At 51.1% G+C, this 12,030-nt stretch overlaps 1 protein-coding gene across 1 annotated transcript in view; it reads right to left on the bottom strand.

Annotated features, from left to right (window-relative positions):
* Positions 1–12,030, bottom strand: part of KMT2B (lysine methyltransferase 2B) — a 60,545-nt gene that overhangs the window by 1,968 nt on the left and 46,547 nt on the right. The window contains exons 25-34 of the mRNA XM_033158080.1: positions 11,375–11,453; positions 7,938–8,098; positions 6,964–7,179; positions 4,547–6,071; positions 4,276–4,371; positions 4,080–4,186; positions 2,570–2,707; positions 2,198–2,272; positions 1,435–1,612; positions 536–643 (exon numbers count right to left, since the gene is read on the bottom strand). Of these exons, the coding sequence (XP_033013971.1) occupies positions 536–643; positions 1,435–1,612; positions 2,198–2,272; positions 2,570–2,707; positions 4,080–4,186; positions 4,276–4,371; positions 4,547–6,071; positions 6,964–7,179; positions 7,938–8,098; positions 11,375–11,453 (2,683 nt within the window). The remainder of the gene's footprint in view (positions 1–535; positions 644–1,434; positions 1,613–2,197; positions 2,273–2,569; positions 2,708–4,079; positions 4,187–4,275; positions 4,372–4,546; positions 6,072–6,963; positions 7,180–7,937; positions 8,099–11,374; positions 11,454–12,030) is intronic.

Genomic DNA, 12,030 nt, shown 5'->3' with positions numbered 1-12,030 from the left:
TGTATGCAAAACCGATGCTCTGTCACTGAGCTATGGCCCTCCCCAGGATATTCACTGCAGGGAGCAGAAGTGGTATGTGAGCTCTCTCTTTTTTGGGTCAATGCTGATTTGGACTATTTGCTGCCTTCCTGTGCGTGCTCTGTGGTGCACATAAGAGGACTGGGCTCACTCGGCTTCCTTGGCAGCAAAAAATAGCTGGTGCTGGAAAGCAGGTAATCACCTTTATTACATAAACCTGGCTAGAGGGCCGAGAGGCAACTGACTACAAGAAAGCAATGCATTTTAATCAAGTAGAAATGAGATCTGGGCAAGGAAACAGGGGCCCCTACTTCTAAGTGCTTTGGAGAAAAATGATCCTCTTGGAAATTTTGTAACAGGCTGAAGAGGAGAAGGGTCTGTTTTTAAAAGCTTCCCTGGCAGTACGCACAGCATAGGATTCATATTACCAAATGCTGAGTTTTCACAGCCTATCATTTGAAGGGACAAAGTCAAGACTGACCAACTTCAGGACAACAGAAGTCAGGCATCTTCTTACCTGGTGGACTTGAGCTGCACTTCATCCTCCTCTTCATCATAAGGTCCTCCCTCAGGAAGCACACGATGTTGTGATGCCAGGAAGTTGAACATATCAAAGGTACATTTCCTGCAAAAGAAGAGGAGGGCTGCCCATCTCAGAAGGCCTCTGGATTCCCTGCTCTTCTCTCTTTTAAACACTATCTGTAACCCACACAGGCTCCTTGGCTTTTGCATTTCCACCTTACTCAAGAAAGAACTCCTTTTTGCTGCAATACAAACCAGGCAAGGATGCAATTTAGGAATTAGGGGTGAATCGGTGACCCTCCATATGTTTCTGGGCTACAAATCCCATCAGCTGCAAATGACCAAGGATGATGGGAACTGTAGTCGGGGATGGACTGGGCAGCCAAATTCTGCCCCAACTGGTGCTCAATTATAGATCATTCCTGTTTTGTGCAGATATTATTAATTATGATTATAATTAGTCTGTATTTAAATTGTATGCATTTTGTATGCACTTTTGCAGTAGTTTCAGTGTGTAAAAATGCACAAAAAATTCACATTTTATCTAAAAGAACACAAATATTATGATTACTTTTTATCATTTATTCAATTTGTATACCACCCTATACCCACAGATCTCAGGGCAGTTCACAACAAATTATAAAAATTAATGCATCTGTATCAATCTTTTCAATGCATTCATCTGTAAAATATGCATTTTGAACTCTTCTTTTACGTAAAATATATATGATTGCACACACCTTTTACACACTGGAACTGCCCCCTGCAAAATCCAGAGAGGTGTGTGATCCCACTGGTATACTGTAAACCACCCTGTGATCCAAGGATGAAGGGCGGTAGAGAAATTTGCAGTCCACTCCTACTCCCCAGAGAGAAAGCAAGGCCATTCCTCACCTGACGTAGACTTCAGCTCGAGCGCAGCCGTGAGGGTTGAGCGGAAGCTCCTCCTCCTCGCCTTCATGCTGGTGGTACCGGAACTTGTATTTGTGGCAGGCCTTGGCACCATACAGCTGTTCCACCAGAAAGATGACTGCATCGTGGTGCATCCCCAACAGCCGCACCCCGTTCATCCCTGCCAGGAAAGTCAATAATACCTAAGATTCAGCACCCAGTCACCCTTTCAGTACAAGAGAACCAGTCCTACCCCAAAGCCTCCAAACACAGCCCCAGAAACCTCCTCCCCAACGCAAATCATGACATTTTGCTTTCTTGATGTGTTTTTCCCGCTTCTGCTTTTCTACATCATCTGCTCTCTTCTTTATTTGGAACATACAACCTCTGTAGTGCTCCTATGTTTTGTAACTCTGCTTATAGTCTTCTCTCTTCGTTTCTACTTTTGACTTCTCTCTCTCTCTCTCTCACACACACACACACACAAAATGAGCTGAACCCCCGAGATTCCTTTGGAGCAGCTATTCTGGGCAGTTTTCTGCTCCCAGAGATTGTTCCCCTTTCTATTGTCTAGGCCTTGAACTGAAAAAGCCAAAAGGCTGGTAGGCTAGTCTGGGAGCTGCAAAGTTATTTCCAACCAGAACAGAACACCTTATGAACCAAGTAAGAGTCCTGCCGGATCTGGCCTAAGGCCCTTCTAGTCCAGCATCCACAGCAGCCAGCCAGATAGATGCCCATCGGAAGCCTTCAAAGAGGACCTTATTACCTGCAAAGGAGAGGTGCTTGAGCCGGGCATTGGTGCGGGCCTCCTGAATCTTCTCAATCACTGCTTTCCAGGCACCTAAACATGGAGAAGGCAGCCATGATTTACTCTGTAAGAGGCAGGCATCTGACCCAAAGCAAAATAATTATCAGAAGGGTATCACTGGGTAAAGGAGGTCCAAGGTGCTGCTGTTCCCCAGAGTCTCTTATGGCTTCCCTGAGCAAGGCATAACACAACTCCTGCTTGTACCCGGGAGAAAAACAATCCCCCAGTTGTCTGTGGAGTGTGTTCCTCTTTCCAGCAGCATCAGCAGCACAGCTGAGAAGCTAGAGGTCCAAAGGAACATCACCACCGATGCAATTCTCTCCTCCTCACCATCTATGCTGTCAGCCTGCACATTGAAGCCGTCCTCGCTGGTGATCTCGAAGCACAGGTGGGGCTGCGTTTTGCGGGGCATCTCATTCTCTTTGTCTTCCTGCTTCAGATTGTCCTCGTCTGAGCTGGAGAGATCCCCTGGAAGGGGAGACAAAGGGGAAAAAAGAGCAGGAGGCCCAAGCGTATTAGCTCTGCTGTCGTGGAGTCATCATCTGTGAGAAAGGGAAGGAATAGACTTACAGCAGGGTCTAAAACAAAAACAAAAACCCAAGCTCACAAAGCAGAGACCTGTCAGGTCCAGGATTCAATTTCTGAACTCTGGTATGCAGGCTGGAACACTGCAGTCCGTATCCTTAGTCACATTTAAGAGTAGACCCATTGAAATTAATGTACATGACTAGACAGATCCGTTCATTGAGAAGGGTCTACATTGAGCAGAGCTTGGATACAACCCACTTTCTGTATAGAAAGTGATTTACAGCATTCATATTCCATGCCTTTGTTAAAGTCTCCCAGAGCAGCTTACAAAAAGCAATCATATATATAGCACCATTTATTTTATTTTTAGCACAAATTTATACACTGCTTAACATAAAACGCACCAGAGCCACGTATGACATAACAAACATAAAATTGAGAATAAAATTGTATCATACCAATCAATGGTGCAGACAGCTGGGGAGGGATTTCACACCAGAGAAACCTGGTATGAGTAAAATCTGATGTGCAATGTAGGGATTAGGGATACACATCTCTAAAAGGAACTTGGAAGGGTAGCTGCCCACACCATTAAAAACAATGCTTTACTATATTTCTATCCTGTCTCTTCCTTCAAGTTCTCCCCACTCCCAATCTCCACAACTACCCTGTGAGGTAGGTTAGGGTAAGAGAGAATGACTTGCAACAAGTTACAGGGATGAGTGAGGATTTGGACTCAAGTCTCCCTGGTCTTAAAAGGGACGCGAGTGGTGCTGTGGGTTAAACCACAGAGCGTAGGGCGTGCTGATCAGAAGGTTGGCGGTTCAAATCCCCGCAACGGGGTGAACTCCCATTGCTCGGTCCCAGCTCCTGCCCATCTAGCAGTTCGAAAGCATGTGAAAGTGCAAGTAGATAAATAGGTACCGCTCGGGCGGGAAGGTAAACGGCGTTTCCGTGCACTGCTCTGGTTCGCCAGAAGCGGCTTTGTCATGCTGGCCACATGACCCGGAAGCTGTACACTGGCTCCCTCGGCCAGTAACGCGAGATGAGTGCCGCAATCCCAGAGTCGGACACAACTGGACCTAATGATCAGGGGTCCCTTTACCTTTACCTTCCTGGTCTTAATCCAACACACTCAACCGCCACACCACCCTGGCTCTTAGTATCACATGCACAGCGATTCGCCCGATACAGCAAATGTGGACGTTTAATCCCTGGTTCTGTATGCCGGGAGCCAGCCCACAGCCTTCCAGCTCAGTACCGACCACCCTTATTTCGAAGGCTGAGCAGGGCAGGCAAGAGATCCCAGTACCTGCATATCTATGCCAGACTGGCTCCAGCAGAGCCTCTTGGTTTGGTTCCGGCGTTCCAGGATGGGAATGTAACGCTGCGAAGGAGGGAGAATAGTCCATTGGAGACCTGCAAGAGCATGAAAGAAAGAAGGGCTGCTTTAAAAACCCTGCGGCAGGCAAGGAACAGGATCCCGCAGCCTCCAACCTCACACTCACAGCTCACTCTCGCCGACAGCGCCTGCCTCCTCTTTGAACGCATCCAGGTCAAGAACGCCCTTGGCTGTGGGGGTCTTCATCCGCACCCTTCCCATGCTGCAGGGGAAGAAGGCTTTGTGAACATGTGCACAAACAAAACACACAGCTTGGGGGCTACCCAGAGGAACCCAGAGAAGCCATGCTTGGCCTGAAGTACAAACCCACAAAGGACCACCCCTTCTCCTTAGCCCTCCCATGCTTAAGAGTGTGGAGATCACATGCTTGCACTTACCCTGAACCCGCCGTGCTGCCAGAAATGCAGTTATTCACCAAGTGATCTGGCATGATGGTGGGTGACACGGGCAGCGGCTCCTCTTTGTTGGCGCCGTCCACCTTGGCCTTCTTGAGAGGCATGCTTCCAACGAAGGTGGAGACCCTCTTGACCCGGATGGCCGGCCGGGGCCCCGGCAAGGACACCAAGCCAGGGATGCTGAGCACACCAGAATTCACAGCCACTGGCTGAAGGAGACACGTCTGTGGGATCCCCAGCGAGGGCGTCACCAGAGCCGGAGCGCCCAGTGCCAGCTGGCCCCCGCCAACGGCCTGAGGGGCAGTGCCCACAACGTTCATCATGGGCACCATGCTGAGCACCGGTCCCCGGATGGTCCACGTGGGCAAAGGGCTGGAAGCGAGGCCCAGGGGCGCTCGCAATATGACCGTGCCAAGGTTGGGCACAGGTGCAGGGGGTGGCGGTGCTGGGCTTGGCACGGCCTTGCAGCCGGAGGCCTGCTCCCCATCCGGGGTGCTCAAGGCGCCTTCCTCCCCCTGCACTTTCATGCACACTTGTCCCAGCTTGTTCACGAGGATGATTCTGGAGCCGGGCAGCTGCCCTTCAGGTCCCAGCAGCTTGACCTCAGGGGCACCTGGCACCTGGGCACAACCCAGGGTCGGGGCCATGTCTGGAGCGGGGCTGGCGTGGGCTGCCTCGGTGCCATTGAGGCTGGCAGAGGTAGGGGGTGCTGGTGGCGGCGAGGCCACCTGATTGAGGCAGGAGGAGAGCGGGGCCTTGCTCTCCGGCGTGTCCATATTCTTCAGGACGAATTCCACAATGTCCGAGGGCAGGTCCTCTGGTGCAGGAGCAGGGCCAGCCAGCTCCCGTTCGACTCTCGGCTCCGCTTGCTTGCCCTTGGCCGGAGGGTGGCCCCCTGCCCCGTCTGCCTCGCTGTCGGTCCCATCGTCGATGCCGTCGAGCTGGTGGATGTGGGGCAGAGGGAGGTCCAGTGGGTACGGAGGCAGGGGCGGATCCCGGGTCACCACCGTGCGGGGGAAGCGGAAGTAGCGGCTGGCCTCCCCTTCCTCCTCGCTCTCGCCGTCTCCCAGGCCGTCCAGCTGGGGCAGCTCCAGGCTGGGCGAGGGGCAGGCTCGCGGCACACCCAGCTCCTCCTCCTGAAAAGGCTCGTCCAGGAGGCTGTCGTCAAACTCCAGGTCGGAGACGTTGAGCTCGAAAGCCAGCTCTGGCGGGACGGGTGGGGGCGAGGGAGGGGGTGAGGTAGGTAGGGGGCGCTGCCCGTCAGAGGTAGAAGTATGCTTGAAGCCGCTCCCCGCCAGGGGGTTGTCCGGGAGAGGCGGCATGGCCCTGAGAGAGGTGCTAGGGGGACTAGTCCTGCTGCTAGCAGCGGATTGCGGCAGGAGGGGGGAGCGACGGGCGTGGGGGGCACTGCTGGGAGACAGGGGGCTGAGGCGCTGCGTGCGGCGTGGAGGGGGGAAGTCGGGGTCGCCCACTGTCAAGATGTGGTGGGACATGGATGATGCGCTCCCTGTGGTGGGGGGAAGAGGAAGAGCATGTCAACAGGGGGTGGGAAGCAAAACAGGCAGACGCACAAATGCACTAGCCACACAGGGAACAACTCGCCTCCCTCCCCCATGAAATAACTTGCAACTTTTTAGGAACCTAGTACTGTAGACAGCGGCTTCCTATGTTTGGAGTCAGAGCACTGTGTCTGTCTAGCTCGGTATTGGGATGGGGAAGCTCAGGCCCGGGGTCTGAATGCCACCTTCCAGGCGTCTCTCTCGGGCTCTGGGAACACTCTCAGGTGACACATGGATGGCCATTTGTCATGGATACAGGGGGTTGGATTTGATGACCCTCGGGGTCCCCTTTCAACTCTATGATTCTATGACACTCCTCACTGGCCCCATTCCACACCCGGAGTGCTTTTGCCTGGCTGGAATGCGCCCTTAAACTCTGGTAAGGCCTCTGGATAGAAAGAGGTGTTTGTGTATGTAGAAACCGGCATACTGAACAAGGGAAAAATTGCTCTGCCCATTTTTGCCTCTGCCCCCACCCCTGGCCCTGTTGTGTGGTCTTCAGAAAGTTGCCCAGAAAGGAATGCAGCCCTGGTCTACGCTGACTGGCCAGGGCTTCCCAGGGTCTACCTCAAACACCCTCTCTATCAGCCAACCACTGACACAACAATGTCACAACCCACATGCAAAGGACTGCAGTGGAGCACAGGCATGTCGGAACCTCTCCCCATCTCTGAAGCACCAATGGGCCCAAGCCCCATAATCCCTGCGCTCGCTAATGCTCCTCTCCTGCTTCTCCTCTCCTGTTTCAAAGCAGGAATTGGCCTTGGAGCATCCAGCTGCTGGCCTCTGTTTCAGACCCTCTTGTCTCTGTGCTGCCTATGTCGCCTTGAAGCTACTCACCAGGAGAAGGCAGTGGGCGGGATGACACCCCACTTATGGGTCGCCGAGTAGGGGAGTAGTTGGGCACTTTGATGCGAGCTCCAGTGAGAGACCTGTGTTTGGAGGCCGCAGACTCCGGGGGTGGCAGAGGCCCTGGGTTCTGCGTGGGTGAGTGGCGCTCCAGCGGCGGAAGTAGAGGGGGCACATCCTGAAGGTGCTCATTCCCAAGTTTAGGATCTGAAAACATGAAAAGGCACATGACAGGAGACCAAGCATGGCAACGGCAGTGCCCAGAAGCTGGCAAACCTTACCGTGGGCTTTATGCTAAGAAAAGACAGCACAGAACCAAGAAAACTGCCTTATTCCGGAACAGATTATTTGCCCATTTGGTCTACATGGGCTGAAGACCTGTACTCTTATATACATTTGCTCTTATTTTTCTCTCCCAGCCTGCCCCCTCACACACTTATGGGAGTTGGAGCCCATGAACTTTGAAGGGCGACAGGCCCCAACCCCAACCCTTGGTTCTCAAACAGAATGCATTCTGGGAGTGACTCCCGGAACCGTTCAAAAACCAAGGTGCAGCTTCCGATTGGCTGCACCGGATGTGTAGGAAGCTGCACCGGATGTTCGGCTTCCAAAAAGCGTTCAAAAACTGGAACACTTCCGGTTTTTGATCGTTCGGGAGCCGAAACGTGCGAGTTCCAAGGCATTCGGCAACCAAGGTACGACTGTATTTTGGTTTTGAGCAGAAAGGATGGATTAGTAAGCTCCAATAAAGGGTCATTATTTGCCCCAGGGAAGTAGCTTAACCACTAAACTGGCTTAAAGGGTTTGACTTTAAACCTCTTTGTCAGGCCAAGATGGATGCGGAGCGTCCCCCCACAACATGCAAGTGGGCAGGAAAACTTATCACCATCCAGACTTCCTACTCCAGATGGAGAGGATGACGGTATCCAAAGGCCGGCCCAGCTGCACATCCCAGATCCCCTTACCTGCAGGGGCAGCTGGGCTGTGCACTATTGTGTGGTTCTCCTCCTGCACTCCCGAGGCATCAGGCTCCTCTTGGCTCAGCTTCGGCCGGTACTCCAGGACGCGGCACTTGTACCAGCACTGCTTGCGGGCATCCACCGTGCTCCAATAAATACGGGAACACCTGGGGGGTGGAAGGAACACAAAGGCAGTCCCATCAGAATCGCCTTCTGGCTGCCCTGTGGCTGCTTGCTCAAAGCAGTGGCGCAGGATTGCTGGGAGGAAAGCAAGGAGTCTAACAGTAAGTGGAACCAATGACTGGCAGAGCCAACTAAGTTTTGCACCCGCCCCTCCTTAGTTGTACATGGGTAACGCCGAGGCAAAGGTGCAAGAAGCAAGACAGCCAGAGCCACCCTGGTTGGTGAGGCAGTGCCCCATTTGCCTCAATGGACCAACCCCCATTGCAACCAAGTGGCCTCCTACCCTTGGTGGCAAATGCCTAGCGGTTAGGGCATTTGAATTAAGGATGGGAAACCTGTGGCCCTCCAGAAGTTATTGAACTACAACATACATCATCCTTGGCCACTGGTCACGCTGGCTGGGGATGGTAGGAGTTGGAGCCTGAGAGATGAGGCCACAGGTTCTCCATCCTTCGGGTAGGGCCTTTAGATGGTTCACCATGGGTGGAGCAGATTATCCATAAACAGATAACAAGCCCTGCTCCAAGGTTTTGCAAAACCGATTTGTGAATGCTTGTTGGCACATTCCAGCAGATACTTCAGCCTTCCCCAACCTGGTGGGCTCCAGATGTTTCAGATGGCATATCCCTTCAGCTGTGCTGGTTGGGGACTGATGGGAGTTGGTCCAAAACATCCGGCGACCACCAGGTTGGGGAAGGCAGGAAGAGAGAGAGAGAGAGAGCAATTCACACAACTTCAGAGAGAGAAAAAAGAACTCTCATCTCTGCATCCCTGACCACCAGAGAGGAAGCAAGCATCAGAGATTTTCATGTGACATTTGATTTGCTTTTGCCAGATGGACACCAAGTGGGCAGTTCCAGAAAGCAAACGTTTAAAGAGCCAGGGGGAAGAAAAAGCACACAACCAGGAAAACATTTTCAGAGGCTATGTAAAGAGCAGCTATCTTTGTGCATCATTGCAGGGCACTGGCATAATGAGAATGGCTTGTTATGAACACCTCAGAAGTGGAAGCAGACATGTTGGCACCCAGGCCTCAGGTAGAGACATGCCTTGCTCTTTTAAAGAAAGGGAAAGCTATACCTGCCGAAAAACAAGTTTCCCAGGTTGTGTGTGCTACTGCAGAGGATCGCAAGGATCTTTTGTCCTTTTTCAAAGGCAGGGAAACTCTTCCCAAGTCTGGCAAAATCCTGCAGAATTAAATGGGAGACACTTCCATGGCTCTTGCTAGACAGAACACAGCAAGAAGCAAATGAGAGAAGACTGTGGAGAGGGCAAAGGAGAAACCCGGCTTTCTGGTTCTGGTTGTTATGGAGCTTTTAAAGAATCTACATGGCAGCTGATCAAACCAAGGCCCATCCTTCTGCACAGTTGCAAGAGTGGATTCTGACAGCTGGGGAATATGTTGAGTGCCAATGTAGTGTGATGACTAGAGTTTTGGGTCTAGGACCTTGCAGACCAGAGTGCAAATCCCCACTAGGCCATGAAGCTCACTGGGTGTCTCCAACTCCCACTCTAATCTACTTCAGAGAGTTGTCGTGAGGATAACACAGAGAACCATGTCCTCCAACTTGAACTCCCTGGAGAAAAAGTTGGGGAATAAATGTTGTAACAGCAAATTTAAAAGATGTTAGCCGTTCAGAAGCTTACTGGGTAGGGACCTCAAAGCCAGCCTTCACCAACTCCCAGCATCTGGCTGGGAGTTGTACTTAAAAACATCTGGAGGGCACCAGGTTGGCAAAGGCTGCTGTGACCCATGTAGCTGCATTATGCTACAAATCTCGTATGTCGTTACAGGTGACTACACAATATCCGATTGGCTGCTGTGAGGTGCAGAGCATCCTGAACTACATCCTACACAGCCCTCATTCGCATTAAAAGAGGGGAAAACAGAGATCAGTTACAAGCATTTTCCAATCGGTAAAATTAAAAAAATGGGAGGGAAAGAAAAGAGTGGTTGCAAATAATCCCCCATGCCATGTGTGCAGATACCTAAACATACCACACTGTGCATTAATCCACCTGGAATAACGACCACACTCTGGTTTCACAACCGCCATCACCGTAGCAGATCCTAATCTCTTTAACCATAAGAAATGTCCCTTCTCTTGAGCCACCCTGCCAAGAGGATGGCGTAAAGGGTAAGCTAATAATCCATGCTAAGACAGTACCTGCTTCAGCATCTATGCAGTAGAATCCTTCATGCCAGATAAAATGAACGGGATTAGACTAAAATAAGGATCTAAATGATTTTTTAAAACCTGTATTTCTATTATTTCACTAGCCCGGAATTATTCTAAATGGGAAACAGTATGACAATCCTTTTAAGGAAGGCAAATGGTGGGCAATTTTTCATCTGGAGAGGTTACTTGAGGGATGCAGAGTGCTGCAAACATCCACACCGCAGCAACCACAGTGGAAAAGTTTTCTGATACCATTAATTTAATACTGTATTAAGAGAAGAGCGAAATTAACACACACCTCCCTTCCTATTAAACACTTAAAGTACATAAACCACCAAGGGATGCTTCAGACACAAACTGCATTTTGAATTCTTGAGCGAGCGTCTCTCTCAAGATCCATCTATACCCAAATACCTTATGTGGAGTGTGAATGCAACAAACCAGTGCTTGCAAAAGCAGGCACCACACAGGTAAGATCCAGGACCCAGGACTGAGTGCAGCTCCCTGGAAAGAGTGCAATTAGCTTCAACGGTGTGAACAGCCATCGCAGCAGCCTGTCTAAAGGTCACCCGGGACACCTGAGCCCTTTGGGTGAAATCCAGGAATCCTGGGCACACAGTGAAGGCAGCTGGATCAACTTCCACATGTTGAGTGCACTTGGGTTTTGACTGCCTAAAAAGGAGCTCAGGGTCTTTCGACTTCATAATCAAATGCAACAGGCAAGCATTGCTTGCTCAGTAAATGTGATTTTAGCATGATTTCAGAGGAAAACGTGGTCTCAGTGCGATTTTGGAAACTGGGTCTTGCTCTTCATGCTTGACCAAATCAGAGCTGAAGGAACGGCCCCAAATGCTGTGAGGACTCCTAAAGCTGGCAGAGAATTTTGAAGCAGTGTGGCACAGAAGGAGTTGCTCAGTCCTTTCCTTCTGAGTATCCCCTGCCAAACGCCATCTCGTATACACCCCCCCCCAATAACGGCTCCCCTGGTGACGATCCTCAGGACAGCTAGCATGAGATTGTTCTTCCTTTGTCACTTAAGGTGGGTGTGAGGCTGCTACCAACTTTAATGCGGATACTCACTGGTAGCCTACGGGAAAGAGGCGTCCCTCGCACTCGGACAGATCTGTCAGCATCCCCAAGCTGTCGATCTTCATGGAGCCTGGAAGCAGAAATACACTGAGCAGAGAGCCAGAAACAGAGTGAAAATGAGGCTAACAGAAAGGCAGTTGCCTCAGGACGTGGGTTAGGGGAGCTATTAAGGATGGCAGAGCATGAGAGAGAGAATATAAATAATAATAATAATAATAATAATAATAATAATAATAATAATAATAATAGATAGCTGCTTATTTCCTTGACATCTGGTGGAAGGGTGTTTCACAGGGCGGGCGCCACTAACGAGAAGACCCTCTGTCTGGTTCCCTGTAACCTCACTTCTCACAATGAGGGAACAGCCAGAAGGCCCTCGGCGCTGGATCTCAGTGTCCGGGCTGAATGATGGGGGTGGAGACGCTCCTTCAGGTATACAGGACCAAGGCAGTTTAGGGCTTCAAAGGTCAGCACCAGCACTTTGAATTGTGCTCGGAAACGTACTGGGAGCCAATGCAGATCTCTCAGGACCGGTGTTATGTGGTCCCGGCGGCCGCTCCCAGTTACCAGTCTAGCTGCCGCATTCTGGATTAATTGCAGTTTCCGGGTCACCTTCAAAGGTAGCCCCACATAGAGCGCATTGCAGT

This window comes from Lacerta agilis, chromosome 8, assembly GCF_009819535.1.
Source record: "Lacerta agilis isolate rLacAgi1 chromosome 8, rLacAgi1.pri, whole genome shotgun sequence".
In the NCBI taxonomy this organism is placed as follows: domain Eukaryota; kingdom Metazoa; phylum Chordata; class Lepidosauria; order Squamata; family Lacertidae; genus Lacerta; species Lacerta agilis.
This window is presented reverse-complemented; position numbering and strand designations above follow the sequence as displayed.